At 34.5% G+C, this 17,930-nt stretch overlaps 1 protein-coding gene across 1 annotated transcript; it reads right to left on the bottom strand.

Annotated features, from left to right (window-relative positions):
* Positions 1–3,616: 3,616 nt before the first annotated feature.
* LOC138314411 (F-box/LRR-repeat protein 18-like) lies at positions 3,617–17,107 on the bottom strand. Its single transcript, XM_069254727.1, has 10 exons — positions 16,949–17,107; positions 14,229–15,165; positions 13,563–13,695; positions 13,021–13,160; positions 11,920–12,119; positions 9,849–9,937; positions 9,476–9,629; positions 8,852–8,987; positions 8,155–8,237; positions 3,617–7,048 (listed from the first exon to the last, which is right to left on the bottom strand). The coding sequence occupies exons 1-10, from the start codon at positions 17,092–17,094 to the stop codon at positions 6,892–6,894; spliced, it is 2,175 nt and encodes a 724-aa protein (XP_069110828.1). The 5' UTR covers positions 17,095–17,107; the 3' UTR covers positions 3,617–6,891.
* Positions 17,108–17,930: the final 823 nt, after the last annotated feature.

Genomic DNA, 17,930 nt, shown 5'->3' on the forward strand with positions numbered 1-17,930 from the left:
CTTTATTTGTTGCAAAAATTATCAAATAATCTGTTTCTTGCAAACATTCTGGAAGAATCTGGGTTTTTTTCCAGACATTTATAATAGACTGTTATGCAAACTACAGTTGTTTCGCCTGGTCTTAAATTCGTTACTTAATGAACAGGAGTCAATTGATATCTATAAGCAGGAGACTGCCTAAACCACGTAACTGATTTTAGTTGCTGTACGATCTTTAAGCCACATGTAATCTAATCGAAGTTAAGATAAGTTCTGTTTAATGAAAACTAACCGGGAATGTTTAGGATGTCCTTTTTCCGTTTCCCTATAACATACCTAGGCCTGATATATTCCCTTCCAGATACAGTTATTACTACTCAATACTTAAAACCAGTACTAGATAACTATGATTAGTTTTTGATTTGCTAAGAGATAATATAACGCACTAGTTCAAAATACACCGTTATATTACAAGTCGAATTATAAGTTTAAATGTTTTTTTGCAAAATTCTAGGTGAACCTTCTTCATCTTTAAACCCTGTCCAGGTTTCGTAAGCATACTGAAGGATGATAATTATCTATATTAGATATAAGTAAGAAATTTCACATATTAAAGTTTACTGAAGTTTTATCAAAGGCTACTCTTACGGCAAAAACGGCCTTTCAACCTCCATCAACTACGTGCTAACTTGTTATTAAACCGTATTGGATCTCCCAAATAACAAAATCCATCCAAAAATGAATTCTTTCATATGTTCAACATTACGATTCCTTAACTAATCCACCATTTCGAAAAAAAAACTGATTTTGATCTATTCAGTATTAAATGTTTAATAAGTATCCATCTTTTAGTGTAATCACATACTAGTAAACAAATAAGCGGACTTCGACTGATTCCTAATAAAAACCAAATTATTAGCATATGATAGACTCAAATCTCCAACATCATAACTGTTTGCGAAATCATTTAGAGTAGTGGGGATGGAATTTCCCCTTGCATCAATCCAACATGATTGAAAAAGGAATCGAAACATTTTCCAATACGGATTTCCCTCTGATGCGCAATTTGGTTAGTTATATAACTTTTACCATAAACTCACTACTGTACATCAAAAAAGTCGAATGCTTTGCGAAAATCAACATACAACAATATAATCATTTTGAACAAAAAGAAATACTTCAAAAATCTGTAATGCAAATTTGCATCAACTGTGAATTTCTTGATTTATTTAACAGAATTTGCAACTCGTTTATAGAAGTGAACAAAGAGCTTATTAAACGTATACGTCAAAAGATGTTAGGGTCTGTAGTAATTTAACATCAATTTTATGAATATGAACAATAACTGCTCACGACCATTCTACAAAAGAAAAAACAACCAACTTCAAAACTAAATTAGACAGCATAACACCTTTACATTCAATAAACCTTTCATTGATGAGTGGTCCATTCGGTCAATGCAGGACAATTCTGTTATTTGAAAACTATTCAATTGGTCGCCGTCTTGTCCGAAGCAAGATCCAAGTACTACTAAAACGAAGTACATCAAATCGCTTATCATCATGTTAGATTTAAAGAAAAGTTAGCTATTTGTGTAATTCTTTCTTTAGTTCTTTCATACATGTAGTCTCACTGCACTTTCTAGCGACACTAACACGGGTCTAAGATGTTGTTTCCTGCCATCTGTATTTGGCTGATATTTTTATCATACACATACACTTAGGCTTTCTGAACTTTTCATCTTCTTCGTTAATCCTGCATGTTATGAGAAGCTCATAGTAGTAACTGTTTTTGAATTATCCCGAGATATGTTTAGTAACTGTTTTGGGTTATCCCGAGATTTGTTTTAATAAATGTTTTTGGGTTATCCCGATATATGTTTCAGTTACTGTTTTTGGGTTATCCCGAGATATGTTTTAATAAATGTTTTTGGGTTATCCCGATATATGTTTTAGTAACTGTTTTTGGGTTATCCCGAGATATGTTTTAGTAACTGTTTTAGGGTTATCTTGATATATGTTTTAGTGACTGTTTTGGGGTTATCCCGAGATATGTTTTAGTAACTGTTTTGGGGTTATCTCGAGATATGTTTTAGTAACTGTTTTTGGGTTATCCCGAGATATGTTTTAGTAACTGTTTTTTGGGTTATCCCGAGATATGTTTTAGTAACTGTTTTTGGATTATCTCGAGATATGTTTTAGTAACTGTTTTTTGGGTTATCCCGAGATATGTTTTAGTAACTGTTTTTGGGTTATCCCGAGCTATGTTTTAGTAACTGTTTTGGGGTTATCCCGAGATATGTTTTAGTAACTGTTTTTTATCTCGAGGGTACTGTTTTTGGGTTATCCCGAGATATGTTTTAGTAACTGTTTTTGGGTTATCCCGAGATATGTTTTAGTAACTGTTTTTGGGTTATCCCGAGATATGTTTTAGTAACTGTTTTTGGGTTATCCCGAGATATGTTTTAGTAACTGTTTTTGGGTTATCCCGAGCTATGTTTTAGTAAATGTTTTTGGGTTATCCCGAGATATGTTTTATTAACTGTTTTAGTAACTGTTTTTGGGTTATCCCGAGGTATGTTTCAGTAACTGTTTTTGGGTTATCCCGAGCTATGTTTTAGTAAATGTTTTTGGGTTATCCCGAGATATGTTTTATTAACTGTTTTGGGGTTATCCCGAGCTATGTTTTAGTAAATGTTTTTGGGTTATCCCGAGATATGTTTTATTAACTGTTTTGGGGTTATCCCGAGATATGTTTTTTAAACTGTTTTGGGGTTATCCCGAGATATGTTTTAGTAACTGTTTTTGGGTTATCCCGAGATATGTTTTAGTAACTGTTTTTAGGTTATCCTGAGATATGTTATAACCGACTTTCACAAGTTGCAGTGGGTTCCTCCTCTTTCACAATTCCCCTTACTTTGGTGTCAGTATATTTTGGGATTCTCGTTTACTAACCGTTAAATCCTGTTCTCGCACTCGTGTATGATCTCATGACATCTTTTTCCAATCTTCATTTCAGTGATAATAATCCTTTCCACTGCATAGTGTACGAAACCATATCGAATTCGACTTTTTACTACTCTACTCTCTTGTTCAAACATTTTACAGCGTCTTATTTTTTGTTATCTACAGTCAAACAACCCTAGGGACAAAACAAATATGGCAATTTGGTCGATTACAGTAGTTTCATTCACCATGTGCTCAGTAAGACATGTTCGACTGTAGTTAATCATTGCGGGAACTGGCTATAGACCAACTGCTTAGCTGAGGAAATTAACACAATTTCGCTTCTGAAAATGAGTAGAATCTTCAATGTAAGTCTGCCGCTACGCCACGGTAGTGTCTGTGCGTGTGGACGTGGAAAACTAATACATCAAAGCCATACAAACGACAATACATGGAGAGCTTATCCCACTATCCATACCATACAACACTCCCCATCCTGTCACATTACAATTATAACAAACCAGTCGTCCCACTCTCTTAATGCTGGGCGCTAAGCTAGGGGACAGAAACAAAAGCCTTTCATCTCGGAGATTATAACGACTTTACTATGATTCTTCCTGTAGGAAAGCTGTATACATGTCCATGTTCACGTAGTACACGAAAAGAAGAAGAATGAGAAGATAAATCCAATATTGTTTTCATCAAGCACCATTTATTTATAATCATTCATTTGAAGAGGATGTCCATGCTTTTCCTCGACTTTCTCAGACATCTTACATACATTATTGTACAAAATCTCTCATTCAAGTTTCTGTCTTGCAGCATTCATTTCTTGGCAAGTAGTTTATCTTCAGAGCATTCATTACATACACAGTTCTATAATCGATGCTATCATGGCCACAGAGTTCTATAATCAGCTCTTTAATTGTAACAGCTACAGTACATCAAACATACTGTTGGTAAACAAATAACTGACACTGAAAATGATGTTTCTTTCTTGTTGAAGATAATATCTATAAACTTTAATGCTGCTTTTCAATTGTTATTTTGATTTTGTTTTCAGCTACGTTGGAAAGAGCATTACATTATTTCATGTACTTCCTGTATTTCTATAGTGAACATCACTGTTACAAAACATGAAAATGAAGTACAAAAAAAAATTGTACCTAAATTGTGTTTCGTTCAACTTTATAAAACTGAAATAGTAGTAGGATAAGATAGCTTCACATTTGGAACTCTGTGATATCTCTTTTAACATGATATTTTTTTAAAATACTGAATTTGCTGTAATCAGCAGCAAGTGTGCTTAAAAACTGTAACAAAGGCGGGGTGTGGGGCTTATCAATGAATCAAAATGTAAGTTGTGGACGAAAAAATTCAGCCATATTTTAATTCTTTCTGTACTCATGGTACAAAAATCTGTCACAGTAAACAGGCCTATGCCTTTTTTCATTTGAGATGCATAATTATGTTGTGATTCACAAGACTCACAAGTTCATGTAATATGGGATACAATGCTGATGTTAGAGGCATCCATGGGATGGGGGCCTTTACCTGTATATAACTTCAACTATTTTCCAGAAAATGGACGGTGCGCTAATTACGGCGAATATGGTGAAAAGGAAACAGTGAATTAAGTTTCCAGCTCTTTTATAATTCTGACCAGTATAATCTTTTACAAGTTTTTTAAGCTCAACTTGTTTTTATGCTCTCAGTATTTTTGATTTTATACGGTTACAATAAATAGTATAAATAATGCTTACTTTTCATGTAAATAGTCCTCTTAGAGAAGCCAAAAACAAACCATTCACGCATACATGTATATCACATACAATACTCTCACACAACTGATCTCTCAGAGATCTTATATGGAAATATATGCTTTGTATTACTTAAATAAAACATCTTTATATGAACAATAATTTGTTTCTTTCATAGATTTTAATTGGGTGGGCTGGAGAGGGTATTTATTTACAACGGGTAACCAACAGCAACGTGATTGAACAATAATTATAGTTCCATCACCAATATTCTAATTTTCAAGTTAACACTTTTCAATTCTTTTCTTCCTTCCTCAATATCTAACATTATGAAATTAAAAAAAAAATTCAAAAAAAAAAATTAAATGAGTGATTGGTGTTTCATTAACAGAAAGGGTAAAAAATTATAAATATTTCTTATCATAAAGACATTCATGTTATATAAAAGAATAACTTATCTTTCTATCGTATCTGCCATAAGAAGATTTCTATTTTCTAGGGTTAGCCTAATCTTATAGTTTCTAGGTGGGGTTTGGGGGTATTTATCTAAATAAAGAAAAAGATTCATAAAAGCCTAATAAGATTCTTGGTGGAAACAAAAAAGTTTACATTCATTTTTATGTCACATCACATTTTAGTTAGCCTTTTTTGTAACATAGACATTTAAATTAATAAACTATCTTGAGACTTTACAGAACATATAACAGCATTGAGTGCCATAATACTCAGGTCTTACGACCTAAGAAACTATATAAAGGAGGAAGTTTGGTCAGGACTACCTAATCTTGAAAAATAGAGTGGGTGTTTTAATTGTAGGAGTTCAAGTAAATCTAATATGATTGTAGATCTATAAAAGTAAATTTTCTAGTAATTATTTACCAATATGAGGACTTTCAATTTCTCGATAGAACTGGGGAAGACACATAATTATTATTAAATACAAGTTCACTTTATTGTTTTAACAGTTTTATTTTGTCTATCCATCACAATCTGTTAGCCTTCTAATACTTATCATTTAAAAATAAATCAAATTCAAAATGCCTTAAAGTTCAATACCAAATGACGGTAATATTGATATACTAAAATTAAAGAACCATTCTTATTTACATATTTATAACAGTGAATGATGAAATATTGTCATATCGATTATAATGAGGTATACAATATGTTATTAATTAATACTAACGAGACTTAAAGAGAGGTAGCCTGATATTACTGTTTGATCAGATAATTATACAATTAATTCTATAAACAGGTCGTACTAATGCTAGCTAGGTATGTGACCTTGCTAGGCATAACATGACCTTGCCTGACAGGTCATAACCTTTTTTGACAGAACATGATCTTGCCTGACAGGTCATGACCTTCTTTGACAGAACATGACCTTGCTTAACAGTCTTGACCTTGCTAGACATAGCATGACCTTGCCAGACAGGTCATGACCTTGTTAGACAGAACATGACATTGCCTGACAGTTCATGACCTTGTTAGACAGGTCATGACCTTACTTAACAGTTCATGACCTTGCTAATTATAACATGACCTTACTAGACATAATATGACTTTGCAAGAAAAGTTTTAATCTTGTTAGATTGTCAAAATCATCTGGCAACAGCAAAATAAAATAGCACTGATGTAGAAGGAAACAAATTATATAGCAACTTAATACATCTAAACACTTTAATATTTTAAATCATTTACCTACTTCCGGTATCTTGATTCATACCATATTATAATATTTAACAGATCAGTGAAATATTATTATATAAATATAATTTTGTATTTAAAATTACCTTAAAACCTTTTTAAAACAAAAATATCAGTTGCTTTTTGATAAGTTTGACCTTTGACCTAAACATTTTAAGACTAAAAGTGATATTTGAAATATTCTTTTTTCTCTCTCAAATGGAACATTTTGCTAAATACCCTTGAACTGTGTATAAAAAAAGATGGTCAGAGTAACCCTGAACTTTCAGTAAAAAGGAAAACCATTATGCTGACAGTGTACTTTTTATAAAAGCTTAAAAAATCAGCATGACCTTAAACCAGGTGGGAGGTTTGGGGTGGTGGGCATGACCTTGAACTTCTTTTTTGAAAAGTGAAAGGTCAAGTGTACACAAACTTTGTTTTAAAGGTCAAAGGTCCCCAATTACAATTGCTGTGTTTATTGCCTCCTGTTGATGTAAATGAGATGATTGTCTTTGAAATCACCACTTCCAATTCGGCGGGCTGTCACTGACTCTGGAGCTGAAGACTGTGAGTTCCTCAAGATGTTTGGTAGGAATGTTGTTCATCATGCTAGGAGTGTCTGTATCAAAGAGGGGCCAGATGGACACCCTAAGGGCAGGACGTTGCGTACCAAACCTATCGACACCAACACATTCACATAAAAAGTTTACGCATATTTCCTGCTGTTATTAAAGTGTATAGTCGGGCAATAAAAATGGTGTAAATATATCCAATATAATTTCTTATGAAATAGAAAAATAAAATTTCCCCATCAAAATCGCCCTACATGCGAAAAAAGGAATTTTTATTATAGGAATCCTAAAACGTCCTCCCGGCTGGCTATGTCCGTATTGACATTACCATGCAGCCTTGCTTTCAAGCAGTTGGACAATTTTATTTTTTAGAACTGTGTTGAATTTACATGGGGCATAATTTCAATGGTCAGAACTGGACAATACAAGCAAAACTTTTGGTATGTAAGGACTTTTGGAAGGCCATTTAGACTGGTTTTCTTGGCCGACTATTCACGTTAACACGAAGACTATGCTGAGATATCAAGATTAATTACCGGGTACCAAACAAATTTCACATACAAATGTAGTATACAACTCCACATACATGTAATAAGTTTTCTCATTTTGAAGCTATATTTTTGAAGTTATAATTCATACTTTTTAAATTCACATATTCCATGGCTTTGCTGTTCTCAAATTCCTTTACACAGAATTATTTGAAAAGAAATAAAATAATTCAAATAAGATCCTTGTGTAAATACATTACAGACAAACTATCAAAAGGACCAAGAAAAAATTATATAGCCAAATGGTCTTTATATACAAGACAAATTAAGTTGAAATTGATAATTTGCGACAACAAGAAAGGGATAGCTACGTGGTCTTTATACAGAGGTGGTTGTTAAGTCAAGTTTGACAGTAAATACAACAAGCAAATTCATTGAATTTATATCCCCCAGCTTTCGTTAATCAAAAGCCCATAACTCCGCCAAATAGGGTCGGTGAAAGCAGGGGATAAAAATATCTAAAATACATGTGATTTTCAGCTCTAGGCACCAACATGTATGTTTTGCGTTTGTTATTATGCAGGTTTGGTACCAAGTTGTTAGGATAGTTCATGCTGGTAAAATCCAATAACTTGCGATGATAAAAGCTAGCTATCCATTTTGCTTAGTTTTCCTGAATTTTTTAACTCTGATATAGAAATAAGACTCAACAACACCATACCTGTCTTCAATAGCTTTCTGGAGTCTCCTACATTGGGTCCTGTTGGCTTCTGTAAACAGTTGTAGAGCTACAAGGGAGGGGCGCTGAAATTACCAAAACCATAAAGTTAACAGCAATCTAACAAGATTAATGTACAAGACTTATGAGTTATGGACCATTTCCCAAAATATATGTACCTATTTAAACCAGGGCCAAGTTTTTCAAAACAGTAATCAGCTTAATCACATGATTAGTAAAACTTTCATTTTTAATTTGTTAAGGAAAAACTGTGATTACAACTTCTCTAAAGTTGTGAGTAGGTAACAAATGTAGTACTTCAGAAATTAGTAAAATTTTTGTCAAATTAGCTTCAAAAGAAATTATTTTTATCTTAATTTGAGAATTTTCACTAAGCTGTAATTAGCCTAATTCCATTTTAAACAACAAGGTCCTGGTTACTATGGCAACCTTTTTTAAAAATAAAATCTTTCATATCTCGACATGATCCCTATCATTCTTGTACAGTTTCATGAAAATCGCTTCACAAGTTTTTATTGTAGAGGAGTTGTCCAGAATAGATTTGCAAAATTTGAAAAACAGACAGTCAGATAAGGGGCGATCCTAGTATACCCCAAAATTTTGTAGAAGGGGGTAGAATTTAATGGGAAAATTGATAATGATATACAGGGTGAAAAAATGGGTAAATTAAAGAACTTACATTGGCGACCAGCGATATAACCGAGGTTGAGTCTATCGTGCCCCCTCCAGACATGACACACAGTCGCTGTAGTGTCTTACAGGATTGAACTGCCTTACAGAAGTGAGAGTCGACACACTGGTAACTATGCTCTACCCTATAAAACAACAATTAATGGTTACTGAGCAAGTCAAATGAAATCATTTGAAAACTAGTAACTGGCTTCTACATTATATTCAGGCATCTGAAATGTATATTTTCAGAGTAGATATGATCAATCCAAAAGCTAATTAATACCTACCTTTTTCATTTTTTTTTTTTAAATACCACAGTTTATTATATATATATACCTAAATATCTAAAACCAAACGCCTGTGCCTATTGGTAGAAATTGTTCATGTAGATCAACTTGTATAACTATAAGAGATGAGTGATGTCCAAGGAGTTATATCTCCTCAATGATAGATTACTCTAGTTGCTAATATGGCACCGCATGTGTATACTTGACAAATATTCACCCTTTTCTAACTAAATACACATGTGCACATTTCTTAATACATATAATGTACCATAACAGTACATGATTGTCTGTTTGAACAATTAAATCCAATTAATTAAGAGGTAATCAGCTAGTAAACAGCTAACCTGAGGTCTTTGAGAGCTTTGAATTCTGGCAAGGCTTGGCAGAGTTGGCGAGCAAAGTTTGGATGGCCCATCAGTCCAATGTAGGCTATATGGAGGCGCTCTAGGAACTGGCAGCCTGTCGCTATGGCAACCAGACATGATCCCGTCATGATACCTAAAACATCATGTCAATTTAAAAGACAATATATATATTTCATTCTTAAGCTGTAAAGATATTTTAAGCACTGAATGTAAATATATATTTTAAATTACTCCATGTAAAACTAGAATTATAATGATTTTGATTATATTCAACTTAAATTATCAATAATGTGTGAAAGTTATTTCCCTTCTTTTATGCAAAGAAATATGTTGTTTATGTAAAACCCCTTACCTGGAAGCCCTGCTAACTGTAGGTATTTAAGGTGTTTCCATTTACCGATACAAAATAATCGCTGGTCATTGAGAACTGCTGACTCGGGGCTGAAACAATATCAAAAGGCGATAGAAATTAGAACAGCATGAAATTAAAACCTTTTGTTATTGAATAATAAATTCAATTTTTACTCTCAACATTTAGAATAGCACTGCTGAGAGAAGTGTGTTTCCTAAGACCTGTTGCTTCGTTTAGGTATGCTGCCCTACCTAATATTTACTGTGAGATTTATTTTATTTTCGTAGAGGTCAATTTTCATGGGAGACAAAATTTTACAAATACATTGAGATTTAAATTCCTGTGTGTTGATTATATTCAGGCCAGTAAAGAAGGGTGAATACATAGACGAAATTATAACATGAGATCCCAAAGGGATCTTGGCGCCCACCAAAGAATGATCTATGTCTGACAATGGAAAGAGGGATCTTTTCTCTGCTTTTCAAACTTTTGCAAACATACTACATATAAAATTTGAGACAGATCGCTTCAGTACTTTCTGAGAAACAGCAGTAACAATCTTTAACTATCAAAATCCAAGATGGCTGCCTGACCGCCATTTTGTTGACCGATCGATCCAAAAAGGCATTATGCACAACTAGAGCCCTAGGGAAACCTACATATGAAATTTGAGAAAGATCCCTTCAGTACTTTCTGAGAAATAGCGATAACAAACTTTAAGTATCAAAATCCAAGATGGCTGCCTGGCGGCCATCTTGTTGACCGATTGGTCCCAAAATGCAATATGCACAACTAGGGCCCTAGGGGAACCTACATATGAAATTTGAGACAGATCCCTTCAGCACTTTCTGAGAAATAGTGATAACAAACTTTAAGTATCAAAATCCAAGATGGCTGCCTGGTGGCCATCTTGTTGACCGATTGGTCCCAAAATGCAATATGCACAACTAGGGCCCTAGGGGAACCTACATATGAAATGTGAGACAGATTCCTTCAGTACTTTCTGAGAAATAGCGATAACAAGAATTGTTAACGGACGGAGGGAGGGACGGACGGAAGGATGGACGGACGGAAGAACGGATGACGGACCACGGACCGGACCACGGACAAGAAGCGATTTGAATAGCCCACCATCTGATGATGGTGGGCTAAAAATTGTTATCCCCGGTAATTAGTGTTTTATTTATTCTTATTTTTCTTATCAATTTATAAGATATATAAGTTTAATGTAGTACTATCTCATCAGTACCTAGCATATGAAATGTGAGACAGATTCCTTCAGTACTTTCTGAGAAATAGCGATAACAAGAATTGTTAACGGACGGAGGGAGGGACGGACGGAAGGATGGACGGACGGAAGAACGGACGACGGACCACGGACAAGAAGCGATTTGAATAGCCCACCATCTGATGATGGTGGGCTAAAAATTGAGAAGCATCACAATTCATCTGTTGTCCTCGGTAATTAGTGTTTTATTTATTCTTATTTTTCTTATCAATTTATAAGATATATAAGTTTAATGTAGTACTATCTCATCAGTACCTAGCATTCACACTTATGATTAAGGGGAGTAATGAATGGGAACCACAGAGGTGCCATTTAACCCTTATTTTAAAGATGATCCACTGCCGACAGATCATATACAATACTCATCATTTGAACAATAATTTGTGTTTAATCATGTCTTTATATGTGTAATTAACACAAAAAAAATTATTTTGTGTTTGGAGCATGAACAATCAGGATTTCATTCTATATAGGACATAGTGTCACAGAATTTTTTCGGGAAGCAACTATTTTTTTATTTTCATCTTAAAGTAAAATTAGGAGCTCAAACTTTTCAATGGTGGTAATGGTAAAAAGTATGTAACTTTTGTGACTGAAGAAAAATATTATTCATCTGCTCCTGTTTTTTATTGAGAAAAAATAATATTTGTCAATGGTGAAGCATCTTTAACATATCAAACAAGTTTGAAAATCAAAAAAATAATTTGATAATTTCAAATAGCAAAGGACAGTGATTTCAATATGCTCTTCAGTATGTATATAAATTATCACAATAATACAGACCACGGTTTGTACACACAGGACTTTGGCATAAGCCCATTATGGCCTCGGTGGATGACCGGTCGAGTCAGCCCAGCATTGACCAGTTCAAACTTGACCATCCCAGGACACCCTCTGACCAATGATTCTAGGCCTCCATTCTCCATGTCTGGACAGTGGTCAGTTTCAAGATCATCACAATGACTTGAGGTAGACGGCAAAGCCTAAATGAAAAGAGATAAAATTTAAAAATGTAAGATGTTTTATGAGACAGAATGGAGAAGTTGTATCCATTTAATGGTAACTATTTAAAACAAGTTTAAATGTTTACAATCTAACTTAACAAATTTTAAACATTACTGTATGAAGTGACATCAATATTAAGAAATTAAACAAAAAAATTGTGGTTCAGTCTTTATGAATTAGTTCTGTTCAGACTTATTACTGGTATTCATTATCCTAATGTATTAATTCTGTTCTTTTAAATATAGTATCATACAAAGCAGTACTAATATTTTCCATCTGAAACTGTTTCTTATTATAGAGAAACAGCTGGACAGGACTGGATCATTAATCTGTGACCATGTGGATCCTTTCCTTCTAGAGGAATGCGTGCAAAGTTCAAAACCCACTCAAGTTATTACATTTTCCTCCCTCCTGCTAAACAAACTAGCTTCCTAACTTTAAATTTATGTAAGTGGTATAGGGTTCTTCAAGCGAGTAAAAACTTGAAAAACTAATGTCTGCAAGAGATAAATTATCTTCCATTCAGCTCTACAGCTTACTAGTTAAATAATAAACACTTGCAACCTGTTGAGTGTGTGACACTGACTGACAAACTTGAAAACTTGTGTCTGCAAGAGATAAATTATCCCACCTGCATATGAAATATGTATTGGATGCCATGGAAAGGATATATCCACCCTCTATTTCATGACAGGAGACAAAAGAAGTAGGACGTTGTGTAGTGAAACTGGACTAAGTTCATCTTAGGCATCAAATTATTCATTGACAACTGGCCATGCGTGGATCATACTCCTTCCTTCTAGACTATGGAGGGATTCTTTTTTTTAACCGCTAATCAGCTGGTAGCTACGTACATACATTTTCTAATGTGTATCTTACCTTGGCACTAGCAACACCAGTTCTCTGTCGTTTCAGGGGTGGACCTCCTCCTGCTCCACCTCCTCTTGACCCTGACAAACCTTTACATTTGGCACTTTGGTAACTACAGCAACAGCATGACACAGCTAAAGACTTCAAACCTATAGAAAAATCATCACAAGTTTTTGTGTTTATCAACAACCAGGGTCATCTAAAGATGTGGTTGAGAAAAACCACCAAGCAGAGGTCAGTACATGTACCTAACAACTTCCACATGGGGTTCAAACTTGCGACCCAGAGGTGGAGAGCTTGTGTTAATATGTCGGGACATCTTAACCACTCAGCCACCGCCACCCCTGTGTATACAAAATGATAAACTATATTCTTTAATTAGTTAGTAAAGTATCAAAAATATACATGAATCTTTGGGTAGTAAATTAATACTGTATAAAAATGTTTGCGGTAAAATATAATAAACCATTCCGTTGTAACCAAAATGGCATGGAAATCCAAAATTACAGTTTAGTTCTTGAAGCGGATACCGATATGCATGCAGGACTTACCATGACAGTTGGCTAATAGCTGAGGCACTCGAGACATGACCTCAGGGTCATGCATATGTATACCTCCCAGGTTGACCTCAGACAGACAGCTACACGTAGAGACAAGACGAGAGATTCCAGCCACATCTACCATCTAAAGTTACAACACAGTATTGTATTAGTAATTCATGTGTATTATTTAAGATTATGATAGATAAGGAACATTAGAAATAGGCTTATACACGTACAATGAACAAAATACCCTTAATAACATAGCATAGTTGTAACCTGGGATCAATCCAATTTTAACAGTTAATCATATATATTCTGCATTTGTATGTTACAGAGTTATCTGCCTTTGTGGGTAGGTATTGATTGTGACGTCATGTGTTTGCGAGCGTAACATCATACTGTTCAGAGAAAACGATGTGAATTATGCTCATAAAATAATGACGTAACAATCAATACCTTCCCGCAAGTGAACTAACTCTGTAATATGCAAAGACGGAATAGTCCAACATCAAGGTATTTAGCTGTATCAGAATCAGAAGAAACTTAAGGTATTTAGCTGTATCAGAATCAGAAGAAACTTAAGTAAACAGTCTATTTTTCTTGTAAAAGAGAGGGTGAGGTTCATTAACATATCAGGGTTTGGTACCAGGGAAATAAGACAAATTCAACAATTACCTCTCTATTAGGGCTAGTGAAGATGATATGACTGTTCCTCAAATTCAAACTCTTCAGATTTGGACAAACACATATGAGTGATGCCAAATTACTTGTGGGTCCTTCCTCTGATGTGAAGTAAGTGTCCGATAAGTTTAGATATTGCAAGTTTGGCTTTGGAACCTGGGGATCAAACACATGCTTAAAGATCTTCTGTATGGAGATGCTTGAAATGTCCAGATTTTGTAACTGATATTGTGACTTCCAAAAGATATTCCAAAAGTCTGATCTTATCTGACTTCCAAAGTTCGCAGACGGGTTTAACACAGTTGTCATCTGTAGTTGAAGTTTTGCGACAGAAAGGAGTGTGCCATAATAGAATATTCTAGCAGCTGGGTCTATTGCATAGTTCAGAGAAATTTCTTTCACATTTTTTAAATTTTCCACTTTGTCCACATTGGGTTGTAAGAGTAATTTTGGAAGACCACACCCTAAATTTGGATGACCTAACACATGAAAACTTTCTAGGTCTTTACAATGTTCAAAAAATGTGGTTTTCTTCTGTAGGAATTGTACAGAGATTGAAGCTTCTGTCCTAAGAGAGAGTGGCACTTTGAAATGAATGGTGAGATGTTTAATACCCATCATTGTATGTCTGGCGGCATTATTGCTCTCTAATTCCGTATCAAACTCGTCCATGTTGGTGACAGTAAAGGCAAATGTGACTAGATTTGGAAGACCACAGAGAATTTTAACAAGCTTCTTGGCTGTTAAACTGATATCTAGGATGTATAGTTCCCGGAGATTTGAACATCTTTTCAGTGCATTTGAGACACTTCGACCTGACAGCCAATAACAGTGACTAAGGTTCAAACGGTGAATAAGAGGACCGCCGGCTTGAATGTATGATTCAAATGCCTCTTCACTTGTCCTGTAACATTCTTCAAAGTTGGAGTTCCTGTAATGATCAAATTAATGTGATAAATTATTTGCATGTTTTTCAATGATTACATTAAAAGGAATTTAGCTGTGCAACAAATGCACATCATGTTTCAGGAGGGGAGAACCAGAAAAAAAATGTGATCTGCAAGTTTTTCTCCTGAAGTTAGAGAAAACTTAAAAAGATAATAACATAAACAATTAACTTTATTTCCATTGATCATAGTGCTTGAAATGGTCCAACTGCAAAATACATTTAATTCATTTCAAAGTAAGGATTATTATTGATTGAGTTTAATTCCCACATTCTAATTTGCATATCTATGAATGATGGATACTTTTAAGTGAGTTAATCAATCTATAAAACATTGTACATGTTATTGCAGTGGACCAGGATTGGACAGGGTTGATCATCAGAATATCATAATATGATTAAAATTGGATTGTAGTGTACTGCGCAAGATCATGTGCCGTGTTTACTTCCAGTTTCAACATGGGGTAAGGACAATATGTTTTGTCTATTTTTGGTAAACTAAATACCATTTATTTTTGGAAGGTACTGAAAAACAAATGTTTGTTACTTGCTGTCACCATGATATAACAATAAATAAATATTTAACAAATTATTTATAGGCTATGAAACACTATGAAATGTGCCGGCATTGTATGATAATTTCCACAAAAAATGTCTGCGAAGGCTAGAACTAGTACTTGTGAATTGGCAAGAACTGCTTGTCTGCCAGTAGTGTTTGAAAGTCCCAAATCTCTGTCTGGCCACGGCTACTACATTTTCTCCTCTCAATCCTGTCACAATGTAATTGAACATTTCAAATTTTAGAACAGTAGGCCTACATGGCATAATTTATGTATATCACCTTCTGATCTATATATATAGCTAGCTACTGATGTAGCCAAAAAATATATTGTCTTCAGACTGATTTTTTAATCAGAAGAGGATATATTTTCCGCTACAATAGTAGCTATTTTGCTGATCATGATCATTGATATGCATAATAGAATAATTACTTAGGGTGTAATGATTAATCGCGATACAGATGAAGTGTGATATTTTTCTTGACAATACAATTTCACGATACATCCATCTTGTTTTCGATACTATACGATACATTCAAATCACAGGGCCTTGTTACTATTGATGATACATATAAGATAGGTCACGTCTATTTACATAATGTATGTAAATAGACGTGACCTATCTTATATATATCATCAATAGTAACGAGGCCCTGTGTTCAAATGATAGCACAATTACGATGATCAGTCGTTTAGAATTATTAATCTACAAATAATAATAAGAACTGATGGATCAGTTTCAAAAACTTTTCATAGAAAGGATCTTAGTATTATGATAAATATATTTGTGAGTATTAAAATTAAATACGTTTCATTTTTTACATTTATGTTTTAATGAAAACTCAATGTTATACTTTGATTAAACATAGCAAATAGTAAGATTGTAGCTTATTTGTAAAGATAAGTATATTGTATCGTAAAGTTATCGCATCGCAACCAAATTCAAAATTTACATATCGTATCGAGACATCAGTGTATCGTTACACTAATAATTACGGTACAACTAATCAACACATTACATGCCACTTAATTGTAACTGAGTAGTTTATGACCACAGAAGAGTATTAACTACAATGTCATTAAGATGTGTCGCATTCGGTTATCACTAAGTGCTCTTATCGGCTGTGGTAGCTGCCTGGTAGCTGCAGTCGCCTTTGTTTTGTCAAAGAAAACTTTATGGTATCAAGAAATAGATATATATATAATACCAGACAAGGCTCCTGTCGGAAGAGAGACGTCTCAGCATGCGATTGACATTTCGGATGGCACATAAATCATCACAGGACAGAAAGGAAAGAATATGAAGCATCATGCTATCGGGTAGAATCTCAAAAGCAGACACCTGGTCCGCCATCTTTAAAGTTGGAAGGTGCCATTCGATATTATCTACATATTTGTATTAGACTGTATAAAGTCTAGACGAGTTCCGAACAGTCAATGTGTCGACTAATATATGAGCGCGATACGGTAAGTGAAATCCGGCTAAGCAAAAATGCTTTTTGATCTGTCTTAGTTTTTGACTTAATAAACACATGTGTATATGCGAAACTGCAAAGAAACTACATGTATAACAGATCGAGGATAAGTCACTTCCGGACGATGAGTTTAAATTTGGTCGATTACGTCGAGAGCGATTTTGTGTTTGTCGGGTTATGGGGCAACTGAAGTTGGTTTTGGGGGTTCAGTTGGCATTTCTTGAAGCTTGACACTATACACCAAAATGTTCAGTGGTTATATACGTATACATAAGGGGAAAATGCCTTTCAAAAAGTTATGAAAAACATATTATATTATATCACTACGGAATCGACCAAAAGAAAAAAAAAGAATAAAAAAAATAAGGAAGAAAATGGATGCCTGACTACCGTATTTTGTGTTGTCGCCTTGTCGAGTTGTCGCGGTCTCAAACTGCGACAACCCGAGATTTAACAGTTAAAATGTCGACTAGTCGCGTTTTCGAACCGCGACAAGTCGACAACACGACAAGACGACAAGTCGACAACACGACAAGTCGACATTTCAAACACGCTAATTAGCGCGTACAGAATCTCGTGTTGTCGCGGTAAAATGTCGACTTGTCGTATTGTCGAGTTGTCGAGTCGTCGACTTGTCGTGTTGTCGCCTTGTCGTGTTGTCGACTTGTCGTGTTGTCGAGTTGTCGACTTGTCGCCTTCCTGTTACACATGCGCA

Source organism: Argopecten irradians, chromosome 2 (genome assembly GCF_041381155.1).
Source record: "Argopecten irradians isolate NY chromosome 2, Ai_NY, whole genome shotgun sequence".
Classification (NCBI taxonomy): domain Eukaryota; kingdom Metazoa; phylum Mollusca; class Bivalvia; order Pectinida; family Pectinidae; genus Argopecten; species Argopecten irradians.

Coding starts and splice junctions, on each gene's coding strand:
- LOC138314411 (XM_069254727.1), bottom strand. CDS start 17,094: ATGGCGGACCAGGTGTCTGCTTTTGAGATTCTACCCGATAGCATGATG. Junction 13,696..14,228: donor TCACTAGCCCTAATAGAGAG/GTAATTGTTGAA, acceptor TTGTAACTTTAG/ATGGTAGATGTGGCTGGAAT. Junction 8,238..8,851: donor TTATATCGCTGGTCGCCAAT/GTAAGTTCTTTA, acceptor TGGTAATTTCAG/CGCCCCTCCCTTGTAGCTCT.